General features: G+C 38.7%; 1 protein-coding gene across 3 annotated transcripts in view; it reads right to left on the bottom strand.

Annotated features, from left to right (window-relative positions):
• Positions 1 to 17,129, bottom strand: part of myo5aa (myosin VAa) — a 56,509-nt gene that overhangs the window by 19,501 nt on the left and 19,879 nt on the right. For all 3 annotated transcript variants that reach the window (XM_081605009.1, XM_081605010.1, XM_081605008.1), the window contains exons 6-24: positions 16,437 to 16,580; positions 14,939 to 15,020; positions 13,201 to 13,308; positions 12,977 to 13,083; positions 12,197 to 12,462; positions 11,492 to 11,573; positions 11,236 to 11,376; positions 10,206 to 10,331; positions 9,962 to 10,045; positions 6,659 to 6,814; positions 6,037 to 6,134; positions 5,786 to 5,872; positions 4,771 to 4,879; positions 4,461 to 4,672; positions 2,953 to 3,109; positions 2,176 to 2,415; positions 1,831 to 2,079; positions 1,056 to 1,149; positions 108 to 256 (exon numbers count right to left, since the gene is read on the bottom strand). In XM_081605009.1, coding sequence (XP_081461135.1) covers positions 108 to 256; positions 1,056 to 1,149; positions 1,831 to 2,079; positions 2,176 to 2,415; positions 2,953 to 3,109; positions 4,461 to 4,672; positions 4,771 to 4,879; positions 5,786 to 5,872; positions 6,037 to 6,134; positions 6,659 to 6,814; positions 9,962 to 10,045; positions 10,206 to 10,331; positions 11,236 to 11,376; positions 11,492 to 11,573; positions 12,197 to 12,462; positions 12,977 to 13,083; positions 13,201 to 13,308; positions 14,939 to 15,020; positions 16,437 to 16,580 — 2,691 coding nt within the window. The remainder of the gene's footprint in view (positions 1 to 107; positions 257 to 1,055; positions 1,150 to 1,830; positions 2,080 to 2,175; positions 2,416 to 2,952; positions 3,110 to 4,460; positions 4,673 to 4,770; positions 4,880 to 5,785; positions 5,873 to 6,036; positions 6,135 to 6,658; positions 6,815 to 9,961; positions 10,046 to 10,205; positions 10,332 to 11,235; positions 11,377 to 11,491; positions 11,574 to 12,196; positions 12,463 to 12,976; positions 13,084 to 13,200; positions 13,309 to 14,938; positions 15,021 to 16,436; positions 16,581 to 17,129) is intronic.

A 17,129-nucleotide genomic window follows, 5' to 3' on the forward strand; every position in this document is an offset into this window, starting at 1 on the left:
TCAATAATCGATTAATCACGGTTAATCCGATTAATCGTTTCAGTTCTAATGCATGCTGTTGAACCGTGGTGTGGCCCGGCCTCAGCTGGAGTGCGTGCGCTCCTCACCGTGGAGTGAGCCAGCTCTTCCTTCAGGTCGTCGTACTTCTCCTCCAGGCGCAGGTGTTCGGTCAGCAGGTTCTGATAGCGGGAGCGCTCCTCGTTCAGATCCGACTCCAGCTGCTGGGTCTCCTGCGCGATCGCACGAGTCATTTTCTCTGTCGGGACGAAACAGAGGACAACTTTTTATTTTTCTCTTTACTTGGGAAAAACACAAACAATGGAAAACATTCATGACTCGTTATTTTTTTTAATTTTTTTACAAAAAGAACTAAATGAAATGCTGTGGTTTGGTTTTTAACCACTTTTTTGGTTATTGTTTTTTTGTTCTAAACTGGCCACTTACAAAACAAAGTATTTTTTGATTATATGCATCCCAATGGTCCACAGTCACCTAGATATATGGTCGCCGTCTTAAAGGGAATATTTGAGCCACATATATTGTTAATATGTTAATGAAGTTTAATCCAGTTTAGTCCAATAATCTTAAATAACTTGACGACTCCAAAAAACCATGGCAGCGGTTGGCTTAGCCGAACCACAGAGCACAGCCGGGCCAAGCCTTTTTGGGGCCCTAAGCAGATTTTACTTTGGGGCCCCTCCTCAAACCAACATGTCAGCACCAGATTATATGTTAGTAAGACAAGAGCAGCAAACAAGCAAAGATGCTCCAATTAATTTTCATGAATAAATTTGAACTTTAACTGGTACGTTAGATGTCGTTTTTGTGTTGGTGTCATAAAAAAAAAAATTAAACTACATTCTTATATCCAAATTCTCACCATAAATGTTGATCCAGTATACATTTGCTGTATCTGACATATTTTTCATTTTATTTTGCACAGGTATTTTCATATTCACTTCTTCTCAATTTTTAAACAAAATAATTGTACTAATGAATGACAGATTAAGCTTTCTTTATTTTTCCTTTAGTTATCAGTAGGCGGTGAAACACACCTGTCATCTGCTGACTCTGTTCCTGAATCATCCTGTTCAGGTCGTCTTTCTCTTTCTTCAGCAGGCCGTTCTGATCCTTCAGCTCGGAAACCATCTGAACAGAAACAAACGATTCGTGAAACGTTGGGAGGAAGGAAGTCTGTCTCTGTGGATGCAGCGGACGATGCACCAATCAAACCATAAAAATACAAATCTGATGAATGTTTCAGGGCAGTGGTCTCAACCTGCATTCCTCGAGGTCCGGTGTCCTGCAACTTTGGACCCGCTGTTGACAAGTTAGTGACTTTTCAGACTTCTCTAGTATTAAAAAAAATATATATATATATATTTTTCGGAGCCTTGAATAAATCATTAAAACATCTGACGGTGTCAAATACAATAAATAAATACATTTTAAAAATCAGAATTGCCAGGTAATCTTTTTTAAAGTCTCTGATCAGCCTAAAAAGTGCAATCGGTGCACCTTTAAAATGAAGCTCAACTTCTTTGGGAGAATCTGCAGGTTTTGGACATTTATTCTGTCTCGATGTTAAAGAGAAATTTCTTCCGACACCGAATTAAGATAAAAAAATCCTCCTCCTCTGTTACCCATATAAAGCGTCAGATGAAAATAATACTTTGAAACTAAATCACATACTAGCTATTGTTTCTATTTATAGCATTTTTATCAAATACAGTCTCAGGAGGCAGACGTGAGACGTAAAAGTTAAAAATAAACACTCAGTTGTGAAACTGAAAACACACAAAAACAAACAATCTGGTAAAGGTGCCGTACCTTTTCCATTTCGTCCCTGTACTTTTGCGCCCAGTCCTCGATGGTCTTCTTCTCCTGCTGCGTGACGCTCAGCTCCTTCCTCAGCTTCTCCAGCTCTTCCAGCAGAGACGACACCTGGTTGGTTTTGTTCTTGGCGTCCTCCTCCACCCCTCGCAGCCGGCCCAGCTCGCCGCGCATGCGCTCGCTCTCGGATGCGTACGAACTCTCCAGAGAGACCAGTCTCTCGTTGACCACCCGGTTGTCCTTGTTCTGTAAGCACAGGGCGAATAAATCCCGTTGGAGAAACTGTTGGGAGGGTCTAATATAGACGAGGATCGACCGAAACGGAGACTGGACGCTCGTCACCTGCTCGTCGATCTTCCTCTGCAGCTGCATGATTTTGTTTTCCATGCCTTTGTTGAGCTTCTTGAAGTGCTCCACCGAGCGAGCCTCGATTTTCAGCTTCTTCAGCTCCCGCTTGGCTCTCATCCTGCGGATGCAGCACTGCAGGTAGACGATGGCCTCCAGGCAGCGCTTGTACCAGCAGCGGGCCAACCAGCCGCGGACGTGCTTCTGAATGATGACGGCCTTGTGCTCCCGCAGCAGCTGCACCGAGACGACGGGGGAGAAAGAGACTTTGAATTATACAGAACCGAAAGACGTTTGTGGAGAACTACGCAGATTTTAATGTAGGCCTGTCGCAATAAATCAATAAATTGCATGATGAATTGAAACGAGGTCAATAAATTCTATTTTCATCATTTATCGCTTTTCTCTCTCTCTACCAAAATCTGGACGTTAAAGTCTTCAATCTGGTGCTTTGTGATATTTAGACATTTCATAATTCATTTTATTTGTCGTTTTGTTTGTTTACTTTAAATATTTAAAATGTCTTCTAGTTCAAGTATTAAATATTCATTAGAATTTAAAGTGTATTGATCTTTGCGAAAGTATTGTTGCATTGTTGTTTCACTACTACTATAGTACTTGAAAATAGTCTCAAAACAACAATATTATAATTTATTCTAATGCCTTCTGGGATAATTTACCATAGCAACAAAATGTTGCTATGGTAACAGTCTGAATGATTGTCCTGATGAAGGAAAAACATGAATGAATGTGTCGTCGTGTGCCGGGTCTCACCGCCTGGTACTTCTGCCGGGCCATGTAGGCTCTGAGGATGGTCTGCATGGCCAGCGCAGCCGCCTGCTTCTGCCTGTAGCGTTTCCGCTCCACACACATCCTCTGGTACTTCTGGATGATGGTGGCCGCCTGCGTGCGACGCATGAACTTCGCCAAACTGTCCGGAAACACAGAGAGGGATTTTTTTTTTTCTACTCATAGCTTCAACTGTTTCTTTAGATCTTTAAGTTCCAGTATTTGCCACCAGCGTGTCTGTTTGTACAAAATAAACATCTATGTCCTTTTTCTGTAAATTACCTTTGATAATCTCGTTTTGTTTTAGTTTTCTATGGGTTGTTTTGAAGTTTGAAGTGTGAAGTGAAGCCAGTGGCCATTTCGCATCATGCATCATTTCAGACCAAACAGGACAATATTTTTCACTTACAATTGAGACGTTACAATTTAAAATCATTTAATGTTGTAGCTAACAATTATTTTAGTAATAGATTATTCTAGCCATTATTTTGAGTCGATTAATCGTGTAAAAGAATATATGTAAACCAATTCACTTCCTTTTTTAAATAAGAAAACAATTTTATTGTTTAAAATGCAACAACGTGGCTTTTCTTTAGTGAACTCTTGATTATTTGTTGCAAAAATCTGTTGATTATTTGTGGAAAACCAGATTAGTAACTGGTGATAATAGGACATTTTTTTTCATTTACAGAATTTGAATCAAGTGAAGCTAAAACGGCACAATTTGAGAAACTCTGGGTAGAACATATTTACACAGTTTCTTATCTTAAATGCAAAATGTGTATTTTTTGTACAGTTTTGCCTTAATCACTGTTGTTCTTTCAGAAAATTGCCTTTTTTTTAGTCTGTACACTCCAGTTAATGATTAATCGATTACTAAATTAGTTGATTATTTCAATAATTGATTCATCACAATTAATCATGTCAGCTCTAAAGTCATTTTCTATATTTCTAGAGAGCCATAAGCAAATTCATCTTCATTAATTTGATAAATAGATCATAACAATAAAGCAGTAGGTTGTTTAAAATTATTGTGGCTCAATTAGGAGTCAATCCATGTTTCATTATGAATCAATTTCCACAAATGGTTACAGGAATGGAAAGAAAGAGAATTTCCAAAGAATAATGCACAAGTAAATTTGAGATGTGAATAATTTTAGTATTATTCATCTCCATAATTCATAAAATAGAGTTAAAAAAGAAAAGAAAAATAAACTGCTCTGTAAATCATAAGGCTAGGAAATTATTTGTACCATATTTAAACAAATAGCAGGAACAAATATGTGGTAAAATGGTTTCAATCGACCCACAGTCCTTTGCCATTGTTGTTCTGACTCCGCCCACTATTTTCCTCTTTTAATAATCATCATACCAATATGTTGCTTGACTTATTGTTGCACAGTTAATAAACTTTATTGTGCAGTAACTCAATTTCCACACTTTTTAGCATAAACTTGAGCTGATGCTGACCCAGAAAGTAAAGCGTCACCTACCAGCGGGCCTGGTATCCCCTGGTGAACCTCTGAATGGTGATGGCGGCGCTGCGCTGGCGCAGGTACTTCTTGCGTGCCAGCCAGCAGCGGATGGTCTTCTGGATGCGGATGCAGGCGGCACGCAGCTTGTCCGCTCTCAGCTTTTCCAGGTATGCCACCTGGCCGGCCCTGAAGAAGATCTTAGTCTTACCGAACTGATACTTATCCTGGTCCTGAAGAACGGAGAGCGCAGAGAAGAGGTTTGTGGGATTATTTAAAAAAGAAATAGCACATTGTGAGCAGTACAGTGGAACATTAAAGTCAGTCTGACCTGTACTAATTTCTCCAGAACGTTCTTGCAGGTCAGCTTCTTGTCAGGGAGAACATCTTTCTGCTTCATCAGCACTCTGTAGCGGCTGAAGAACTCCTGGTACGTCCATCTGACAAAACACATAGAAAACTGAGCGATTCCTTAATACCAGCATGGAATATACAGTTATGGTGAAAGGAAAGTACACTGCTTTTAAGCTCTATGCTTTCAGGTATTTCTACGTAGTTATTAGAAACTTTTCACCAACTGACATCACTTTTGTTTCATACATGATGACTGTGTGACACATTAACTTAAATTAAAGTAACTTAAAGACCGGTGACAATCAGATAATATAAATATTAAAACTCTAAATTGTACAAAGTACGTTTAAATCTGCATAGAGTTAAGTGTTAAGTAGCATAGAGATAGAGAACATCCAAAACGGTAATTGTTGAAAAACAAATGAAATTGTTTGTTGCTCAAAGCCTCGACCAACAAACAAAACAAAGAAAACCCAGAGTACACCGACAACAACAACAACCCTCTTTGGTGAGGATGTTGTGACTGACGACTCTTCCATTTGTAGATGTTTGACATCAATTAACAGTAATAATTAATAAAAAAAAAAGCTTCCTGTAGTTGCAATAAGCGAACAAATGAGTTTTCCTGAAAGTTAAATCTTAGTTTTCAACTCAAATATTAAGTCTGACAGCTGCTATTTATTATGAATTTACAATGTAGAAATAAAAAGATCATCATCTGCTGTGGTTCACTTCTATATTTTGAAGCTTGTACAAATGATGTTATTTTTTAAGAAATATATCTATGCAATTATTTGATTTTACTACATTAGTAGTTTCCCAGATGTATATATAAAGTTTTATATTGTAGTAAACATTATCAATTTATCCATAAATACATGGAACTTTGTTACTGACAGCACTCCTAAAGAGATGAGGCAGATCATAGCTTTACACAATCCCATCAGGCAGCAGCAGCTATTTTCTTGTTTAGAGTGAGGATGTTTGGGTACCTGGAAGGGAAACCGGCCGCAGATATGCGGATGGTTTCCAGAACGCCACAAGCTCTGAGCTGCTGCACTGCTCGCTTTGGATCAAACCTGCCAACAGCACAAAACCACAGTCAGCATGTTGGTCTGCAGGCAACTGGAGCACAGAGGAAGACCGGGCTACTTTATAGATGAGGGAGTAAATTCAATTAAATTTAGCAAAGCAGGAAAAAAAAAACAATGTGGGGAGAAGAAAGTAGAGAGAGGAGACTCACGAGAAGGCCAGCTTGAAGTCGTTGGGTTTGATGCAGCGGACGTAGTGTGGAGTGGTGGCGTTCAGAGTCTCCATTAACATTTGGAGAGAGTTACGAAACTACAAAAGAAAACCAGTGTCCTTCAGTCAGGGCTGCAACTAACCACTGTTTAAACAACTGATTATTCAAACAATCAACCGATTAATCGGATCAAAAATATCGTCATATATGCACATTTTTCATTCAGTCACTCAGCATTTTTTTTTTTTACATAATATTAGAAATACATTAAATGATAAGAAAATAAACATTATATGACCTGAAAGAGAATAATGTAGTGGATTTGAACTGGGTGCAGCTGACATTTTGCCACCTGAGGAGCTTTGTGTAAAACATTTACACAAAGTTTTATTGTTTCTTTTATTATATATTTTGAACAATTTGGCTAAATTACTGCTCTAAAAATGTTTTCTTTTTTCAGGTAATGGCCTTTTATCAATGAATCATTGATAATTACTTCAATAATCGATTAATCACAATTAAGCCGATAAATCGTGGCAGCCCTATAAATAAAGTTTTTTTTGTCCTATTTGCCATCAGGTGTGTATCTGTATGTGAGCCTGTAGGGGGCAGTACCACCCACCTGACAGCCCACAGTCTTCTTGTGCTCCTTGCTGCTTGTGTCCCGACCCTTGTCCGGTTTGATGCTGAGGCGGGTCCGGCCCCCAGTGCCGGGCACCTGGCCGGTGGGGGTGGTCGCCTTCTCCTCATCCTGGAACAGCTCCACCAGCAGGTCGAACTGGAAACAGCAACCCGGTTACAGTTAGCAGAAAAAGAACCAGCCCAACGGGAGACGCTTCAGGCTTCAGGCTAGAGTCTCCCAGCCATGCTGTTAGGCTCTTCTTAAGCTTTCCCCAAAGCAATGACAGCAATTGAGCTTTTGTATCTTATAACTACTGATAGAAGTTTTTACATTTCAACACTTCATGGAACATACGTGTTTGTTACTTTTAGACGAGAAAGTTAATCAGACTCAAATATGTGAGTGGAGGTCACACGATCAATCAATTAGTTTGAAAGTTAAAAAAAGAATAGAAAAAACAAACGTGGTGAAAACGTTAAATGTTTGGTCATGTATGACAAAACGAAGGTCATACATGACCGCATGGCGTAACCCGGCCATAGAGTTAGGATGTAAACACTGTCAGTCATAACACTGAGGTTACATGATGAAGATGCGGGGTTATTTGAGCAGCGCCACGGCGCCATGCTGCTTCTCTAACCGCCTTGTTAAGCAGGAGAGCCGCGATGCCTTCAGCGTTCAACTTCACTCTGGAAGATAAAAACACTCTCCTTCCTTTGTTCCTGACTGTAGAGACGAGTCCTGACTTTTGCCCCCTGCAGTGCCACTGTTGCTCCCACCCCCATGCAGCACACACAGACACACACACAACGTCAAACTCCTTGGTGCGCTTAGAGTGAAATAACTCAGAGCCACAAAGAGAAACAGAGAGAGACGAGGAAGGAAGGCAAAAAAAAGCTAAATGAAGAGCTACAGGCGCACTGGCGCTCTCAGAACGCTTCTGTTTACCTTCTGTTGGCGGGGAAGGTTGTCATGATGAGGACACACACGCACACACGCAAACACACAAACACGCACAGACAGACAGACAACAGATGGATACACAGTTACAACATTAAAGGAAAAAGTTTAAAGGAAGTTAAAAAATGATGATCATCCTGCTATAAACAACAAAGAACTTAAAAATGAAAATAAAACTGAAAGAGAATAAATGGATGGAAGCATTACTTTAAAAAAAAGTGAAGAGTTTCCAGTGAACCATGTTGATGTAAAGTTGGTCAATAAAATCATCCACGTAGAAACATGTCAGCTCTTATTTGTTGAGCTGTTCTTTGCTCTGTGTAGAGTCAGGCTGTGTGCTTTTCTAAATACAATAATCTCTTTAGGAAGTTTAGATCGCAACTATTAATGCAAATTCCCTCATTTGCTAATTTTGTGCGGACTTGCAATTCTCACCGCAACTTTTCTTTTCCAACTTTTCTGACCAATCGCTGTAACACAGGTGAATTTTGACCAATCCCCTTTACCCTAATCTAGATTAACTTCCTGGATCATGATGTGTCTTAAATATTTTTTGTAATTTAATTTAGTTTTTTTAAAAAAATAATTTTTATGATGTTCCTAATATGAATACCATTTATATTAACTTGAATGACCAGTATGACATTCTTCTTTTGCACTTTGACCCCTAATCAGGTCATGATTTTATTTGTATAAATTTAATTTGTACTTCAAATATTAACCATGTTAAAATCCTTTTTTTTTGGTGGGAAGCTCTGTACGACAATATCCTGCCAAAAATAAAGCTAATAATAATAATAATAATAATAATAATAATAATAATAATAAGGCTGCAACAATCAAAAAGGCAGCGCAACATCCTGGAATGACCGATAAAGTCAAATAAAAGAATCTTGATTCTGTTCCAAGTGAAATATCCACATTATAGGAATCTCAGGAAATTAGTAAAATCCATCAATAGTTGATCAGAGGAGTTTAGGGATTGCAGATGAATACGGCTTACAGTTTAAATTCAGCATTAAATGGTTTTATAATTTACTCACCGGGTGTCGGAATGTAAATACACCACAAACCTCTCAGTTTTGTGTTTGTGGATTATTTAATTCTCCTTCCACTCCACAACTATGCACTACTTTATGTCGGTCACATCCAATCTCAATAAAATACACAGAGTTTGTATTGTGACGAAATGTAAAAAGATGAAAGCGTGTGAAAATTATCGAGCCACTGCAGACAACTTTCTGATGAACAGATGTCATTTATCGTAGCGACTGTAGTACACAGCTACTTCATTAAAAACAGAGAATTCAGTATTTTTTCTCTTTTTGAATAATAATGGATTTAGTAGTTAGTGGCTCATTATGAATTTTACCTTCAAAAATTGGGAGCATTGTTGAGGTTCCAGTGTAAGAAATAAAGATTGAAAAACATTCCTGATCGTTTATCATTTGTGATGATTTTAAAAACAGGATCTTAACTCTGTTGTGAAAATGTTTGACCAAAGTGTCGACTCGCTCACAAAATGATTAGATTAGCTGTGCGAAATACTAAAACGGAGATTAAATTAAATCTCATTAGAAGTTAATTATCCCCTAATCTTGATTGTATCCAGTGTGTGTTTGGGAACATTAGCAGGTCTTGTTAGAGTTGTTAAGTCTGATATTTCACATCCTCTTACCCAGCTCTGCTCCTGTTCAGGTCTAAAAAAGAACAGCTGAAGGTCAACGTGAAAGAAACAGTCGTAACTTACATGTGTGTTGATTAGCGGGTGCAAACCAGGAAGTGAGTTATTTTGTAAAAGGCACCAATAAAAAAAGAGACACTGGCTTCATTTAAGTTAATTAAGATCTCTATGTGAGTATGTGCGGGTTTTAGTTTGATCTGCAAATACATAAACATAACCCATCCTAAATAGCTTGACGATAAATTATTCAGACAATAGTTGTAACAATGTTTTAAATTAAACTGGTACATTTAATTTCCATTTCATTTTGTTCTTATTTGTATGGGACAGTTTACACAAACCAGTTAAACTCTGACTTTGTTTAAGATTGAAATAAAATCTGAATGTGCGTTAAAAACAAATTGCTGTGTTGATTCTATTGTTGTTGGGCTATCACTGCTCTGATGTGGCCAGTGGAGGGCGCTGTTTCCCCTATCATTCAAGTGACATAGTTAGTTGGAGAACTTCTCAGAGTTAATCCTGAAGAAGCAGCTGCCTTCCTTTATTTATCTCCCTGAATTTCATTTATTTTAATAGATTTCTAAGCTTAGCATACTTTAACTAGACAGTCAGTTTGTTTCTGGCTGGATAAGCTGTGATGGCGGCGCGGTGCGTCTCACCTTGCTGGCCTTCAGCACGTGGATCTGCTCTTCGTTTACTGTGTCCTTGTTCTTCTCCAAGAAACCCTCACACTGATACTCGACCTGCTCAACAACAACAGCGACTCAGGATCCTAACAGACATTTTGTTTTTAGATATATAAACATCAAGAATAGGACAGATTGAGGTTTGCAAGATAGGCACAGATGATAAGAGAAGATCTAGTCTAACAAAATCACTGCAAAAAGACATTGAGAAATTCACCTTATCAGCAAAATGTTGGATGATGAAGGCGCGGTTGGACATGCGCGGCTTCTCGAACAGGGAACAAGTCTTCAGGTGGGTGTTATACAGCTTCTGAGCCCAGGAGTCATCAGAACCTTTCGGCATCTGAAGAGAACAGCAAGAAAACGATTGATAAAGCAGCAAAACAGCATACAGATGATTCAGAAAAATGTTTCTGCTTGGATCACAAAGCAATGCGACCAACTTCAAAATTCAACAGAAAATGGCCTTGGAAAGATTGAGAGTCTCATAAGATGAAATATTTAAGGTAATGGTGTAAAACTGAGCAGCACAGTGACAAATCTTAGTTTCTCACATGTGTGAGAGGGGAACATTTGAAAAAACTGATTGAGGGGTAAAGACAAATATGAATCTGAAGTCCAAAAGCTACTGAAAAGCAAACTTTACTTTTGCTGCTTCTTTACATTAATCATTAACTTTTCATTCCACCTGTAGCATAAAAATGTTTTCCATATTTCAGAAGGTGCAACAATGCAGAGTTTCGTAGAAATTTAAGATAAAAAAAACAAAACAAAAAACAAAACAAAACATGACATGTAGTCTAGTGGTGCATCGATTGCAGTTTTCTGGCTGATCGCCGATTACTGATCTTTTAAAAAGCCTAACTTACCGATTTCAATTTTGGCCAATACCAATTTTTGTCTGAACCATTGCTCAATATATCAGGAAAGTTGCTGAATTGGCAACAATGTGGTGACTATTGTTAACTGCAAATGTGCAGACATGACCTGGTGGGCTGGTCTGTCAGTAAAACCTCTCTCACAGGAGAAAAGAAAAGCACAGTGGTTGATTTTCAGACCTTTGCCGAGGTTGACAGCATCAGTGGATAAGATCGGTTTCACATGTAAAAATTGGCCAATCACCAATCTCCCAAAATTAAGCAAATTGGTACCAATAAATTTGCTTGTGCACCCCTAATAAATCCTTGAAAACATTTTCCTGACTTCATATGAGAAGATGCTCCATGTTTGCTGTTCTGACTCTGTACCTTGCACTCCTCGTCCAGCAGGTCCAGGATGCCCATTTTAGCTTCTATGAGGTTGATGCAGGGCTGATTGTCATAGAAGTCGATCAAAGTCCAGGGGATCTGCTCCTTCATGTACTCCTCCTGCTCTAGCTTGAACACGTGCTGTTTTCACACAAAATATGCAAACAAACAGCAATAAAAAGACATTTTAAAAGTCAAGGAAATGTTTGACGGTATGGATAACGGGAAGTTTAGTGGGTAAATCGACGCTGCTCACCATGTTGAACTGTTGCTGCAGTTTTTCATTTGCGTAGTTGATGCAGAACTGCTCAAAGCTGTTGATTTCAAACGTTTCAAACCTAAACAGCCAAAAGATAACAGATAAATCACTGGATTTGCACTATAAACCTACAACATCTACATACTGATATATATATAAAAAAGTAAATTACACTTATGTACTTTTTCTGCAGGTTTCACCAAAGGAAATTGAACTTTTTAAGACCATTATGAATAAAATGTCAGACCTGAATCCCAGAAATGTAGCCTAGCCAATTCAAACTGGCAATAAATTTGAACTCACCAGTGACAGAAGCAAAACTGCTAGCTAGTTGGCTATTTGGCTAGGATATGCTAGCTACCATTAGCCTCAAGTGACAAACTTCTGCCGGACAGAAAAGCCCCGCAAGAAAAAAAATCATATACGATTAAATCGTTCTGCCACACCAAAATTTAAGACCTTTTTTTAGGCCAATTTACTTTTTCAAACATTAATAACATTTTAAGTTCTTAATTTGAGATTTATGAATTTAAGACTTTATAAGGCTGTGCGGACACCTTATGTGGGTGAACTAATCCAGGATAAATCAAAGGGAAGCTACACTGACTGCATCTCATTTCTGTTATTTACATCTTCCTGTCTCTTCGTTGGCTCTCAGCCTCCCGATCCACCAACCACAGCTCAGCTGCTGCTCATATGTACCCATAGATGTCCAGGACTCCAATGAAGGAGTGCTGCTTGACGTTGGTGACCAGAGCCTTGTTCACATGCTCTACGATCCAGTTGAACAGCTTGGCATAGATATGTTTGGACAGAGCGTCGCGAGCGTTGGTGGCCTGAAGGCGGGGCAGGGGCTTGATGTAGGTCTCTGTGGCCGTCTTCAGCTTCTTGTGGCACAGCCACTGGGACATGTCCTGATAGGTCACGCCCACCAGCTCACAGAACGCCGTCAGGTGACGATTTTTGGGCTAAAAAGCAGAAAGCCAAAAATGTTCATCTTCTAAATACATCCGGGAATTTTTTTTTTTTTTTTTAAATCATCATAAAACTATTTCTTTGTGTTTATCTAGAACATTGTCACAACAAACAGATTTTGCTGGATGATAATTTGTCCCAGAACAATAAAAAAGCAAGTTTGTCCTGTCAAAGACCAATAAACTTTCATTTGTAAAGGAATCTTAATACTGGAACTGGAAGACATTTTAAATGTCAAAACTAAAACATGACAACCAAAAACGATAAAAAGAAAGGAAATGAAAAACATTCACATACATAAAATGGAATATGAAGTCTCTGTACGTCTCTGCCCTTCAAAAAATATTAATCATCATAATGGAAATCATCAAACCCATTATAATTTATCATGAAATGTAACTGATTAATTGCTTATTACAACAGGCTTACTTATCTATATAAATATATCTTCAGAACAAGTTCTAGGAACCACATTTCTAATGCAGATAAAAAAAACAGCTTCCTCACAGCAATAAGGCTGCTGTCTGAGTCTCTGTCTTTTATCTCCACATTTCCAAGGTGAAGAATAGCAGCCAAGACCTGGAACAGGCCGATCTGATACGACTCGTTTATACCTGCAAAACACGAAGACAGTCAAACAGATTAATTGAACGCTTAGTGTCTGCTACATTTTAGGAGCAGCATAAATTCAGCAGTCGGAGGTGTTAATAGAGAACGTGCAGAAACTTTACCCAGAAGTGTGAAGGCGTGGCGAGTGGTGCGAAGCTCTTTGGCGTCGTCTACACCTTCGATGACGGGACTGCGGCCCTGCCTGGTGTAGAGGAAGTCGTTTGCGGTGCCTGAGAGGAGAAAGGTGGATTATTTCTAGGTTTTTGGTTTTAGATTGTGCAACATGGGTAAATGTGTTAAATGCAAACTTTAATGATTCTCCTAACTACAGACATGTACAAGTTCCCTGCTGCTCCCTGATGATGACTAGCATTGGTTTTAGCTGTCATGTTGTCAACACACTAAATTTTAACTGCACGTGTCACATCTAAAAGAACAATGGACACGCTGCTTTGCTATTAATTGTCAACACTGACCATTTCTTTCTCAGAAAGAAGATGACACGCAAATCTAGAAATTAGGAATCAGACAACATTTATTCAAAATGTTGTCCTGAGAACATTCCCCCTCCGATCAGCCACCATGTGATTGGCTGAGTTTCTGCAAGACAAATTAAATCAAAAGCACTTCTGTGTGAGAGTGATGAAACCCAAACTTTCACACAATCACGTTCTTTATACACATTTAACACTTAATTAGGGTATGGCCTGTTGCCTGGCAACAAGAGGCAGTAACATGACTGTGACAACCACTCCATTAACAGATCCAGGAAGTCAGCGGGAGAGGAAAAGACAGCAGCTGTGACTCTGTGTGTGCATGTGTGTGTGAGAGAGAGAGCTAATGCAAACTGAGTGGCAGTAAGTAATGGTGCCAGAAGAGTGTGTGTGTGTGTGTGTGTCTGCGTGTGTGTGTGCATCTAAAATCAGGATGAGCAGGTGCAGGTCCGCTGTGGGAGCCTGTTCAACTACTGACTCAGTGAGTAAGTTGGTCCAACATGACTGGATCTATCTGAGTTGACATGAAACATGATTCACTGTAGTGATGTTTTAAGACAGGAAGTGTTCAATTTAAACATGGAGCGGAGGGAAAATACTAAAACTTTTGTTTAAAACTATACAATCACCATGGTCTACATATTCTAAATATTTCTCTGAAAGTAAAAGCTCTTAGAGATATATTTGAGAGAATTAAGGCCAAAATACATTTCTCAAAAGATTTTAATCACTCCCTGTTCCCCACATGTTGTTAGCACCGATAAAACAACTGAACTCCTGCTTACAAAAAGGACAAATTTAGATTATTTCATTGATTTATTTTTTATTTAATCTTTTTTACCAGTCTAAAAAAAACCCATTGAGATTAAAAACCTCTTCTTCAAGGGAGTCCAGGCCAAAAGGCAGCAACAAATATTCAGAAATATTTAGTGGCACAAAAAAAACCCTGAAATCTTACAGACACTCTAGTTGAGGTAAATTTTAAAACTAAAGTTGGTAAGACACCTCCACTTATTAATAAGCTAATATCAGATTGTTATACTTGTGCCGTTACTCTATTAAGAGCAAAATGGTAAAAAAGTTCTAGTATTTAGGAGTGCACTAATAAATAAAAGAAAAATGGAATCAGGATTTTTAAAGAAACGTGCAATCGGTGATCAAAAAACAAAAACATTTCTTTGAAAACAATTTCTAAATTTTGGTAAATTATTTACTTCTTGGTAACTAATCTAAAAGAAAAAAACAAGATTTTTAACTAAAGATGTCAATGAACAAGGATATTTTAACCAGAGTTGTCCAACTCGTATTTTATGTTTTTTTATCCTGCTGTAGTTGAACGGTAAGTGAAGAGGTTCATGCAACTTACTTAGCCTCAGATTCTTGAACTCAGGCTGATTAGCTGATGCACAGAGTTGATAGAAGATATGGTAATTCCTCTCCTCGTCCGCCTGAAGAGCAGGAAGAACAAACAACATGAACCTGACAACACACAAGTTACAAGAACTACAACCAGATGGACCTAAAACAGAACAATTGACATCATGCATATCCATATTTTTTAAAATATTTCATAGGAGTACAAGTGTCATGACTTGACACTTTTAAAACCGGAAGATCTGGAATTATCACTTTGCTCCAGGGCACACAAACATACTTACCGGAAACATGGCCTCCCTGTATTAAACTCAGAGACATCAGTATTAACTGAAAATCAGTGCTGCGTATTAAAATCAAAACCTAAAAATATGCAGTTTGGCACCTGCGACCCTCATCGGAACGGGAAACGCCCAAGCATAGAATGTAAACACACACCTAGATATGAGTTTCTGGTGCTAGGCATGAAGACATGTGAGAAGAAAAAGGAAAGGCCTTCCTCTGCAACATCCTCATTCCTCAACAGCGCCGTCTATGACACCAAAACAAACATCTGTTCTTAATTTAGAAGCTGCCTTCCTGGATCTATGAGTAAGTCAGTAAAACCTGGTGAGCACGCACATATATGCAATAAAAACCAAGTGACATAAAAGCAAAAGGAAGTGAGTTTTTAAATGGTAGTTTGACAACAGCACTGAACAAACCAGACACTCAGAAAGAAAAGGAAAAGGAAAGTAGACTTTATAAATCAGGAAGTAACTCCTGAATACCTGGTCTGCACAAAACACACCAGAGCTACTGCCTGGGCAAATAAATAAAAAAGTCAGATTACTACTCACATTTGCCAGGGCATCACTGACACTGATAAACTCTCACAATGTAACATCATATTTAATTCTGGACATTTATCAAAGGAGCAAAAGCAATCTCTTCTTTTAAACATCTGATCTGGATAAAGCCAAGGATTGCTATCTTGGAATATCTCTAATGTGATCATAGCGAAGGAAACGGCTCCGTCAGGTAGGCCTGGTTTGTTCGGTGACATAATGAGGCAGCAGATTCCCACAGTGGCTTGCAGAAATCTCTCACTCCAACATTTTCACATAACATCTAATTTCAGAAAACAGACCTTAATGTTAGACTGACAAAGTTGTGCATTACTGTGAAATAAAATGTAGATGACACATGGGTTTACCTTATTTTTTTTACAAATAAAAATTAGAGAGGTTTGGCAGCTCCTTCAGACTAGCCAGCAGCAATTAGCAAACACAGCAGAACAGTGAATCTGCTGAGCTCATTATGCGAGCTACTTCCCAGTGCATCACTGGTAAAACTGTTGTTAAAGGGTGAAGAGAGGAGCCATGTTGTTATGACTTCCTGAAGATGCAGTTTCAGAAAGAGCAGCAGTTTTTAAAGAGACAGAGAAAGTGATGATGTTGCGTCATAAATCACATGTGCAGCTTCACACACGTGTGCATTTGTGCCCTCACCTGGAACACCACTCTGGATTTCTCCAGCAGATATGTTCTCATGTTGGCCCCGATGATGCGATATCGATTGTCAAAGCCGATCTCGATGTATTTGCCAAAGCGGCTGCTGTTGTCATTCCGGGTGGTCTTTGCATTTCCGATGGCCTGAATGACACAAAAAGAGAGTCGCATTATGCTAACAAATATTCTATGATAATTTAAGTTTGCATATTTGTCAGCAAAACTGCTCAAAAAGGTACCTAAATAAATAGAATGAAATCAGCACATTTGAAGCCTATTTTAAGTATTGATCATAAATGGTCAATGTAAAGCACCTCGTGATTGGTGAGGTGTATTTAAATGAGCCAGCTAATCAACGTCACTTCATTCATGGTCACCAACGGCAACCATGGAAAAAGAGCAAAGAAGCACAATTTCATGAGGCAGAAATCAATGTGAAAGTTGAACAGGTTTTATTTTTGGCAGACATAGTTGTGGTGAAACAAATAAAAGTTACGCACTGCCACTCTTAGGAGGCTGATGGCACACTCCACCTCCTCGGCACTCTGGGGTTTGGAAATCGGATTAAAGGGGATTCTGCACTGCCCTTGCAGGTTATAGTGTAAGTGTGCATCAGATCAAGTCTAAAACGTTTTAATTTCCCTTCTTATTCTCCCATTTGCAAAATGGGAGAATTAACAAATGACCTTCATT

This window comes from Poecilia reticulata, chromosome 3 (assembly GCF_904066995.2).
Source record: "Poecilia reticulata chromosome 3, P_reticulata-male-v2, whole genome shotgun sequence".
Lineage (NCBI taxonomy): Eukaryota > Metazoa > Chordata > Actinopteri > Cyprinodontiformes > Poeciliidae > Poecilia > Poecilia reticulata.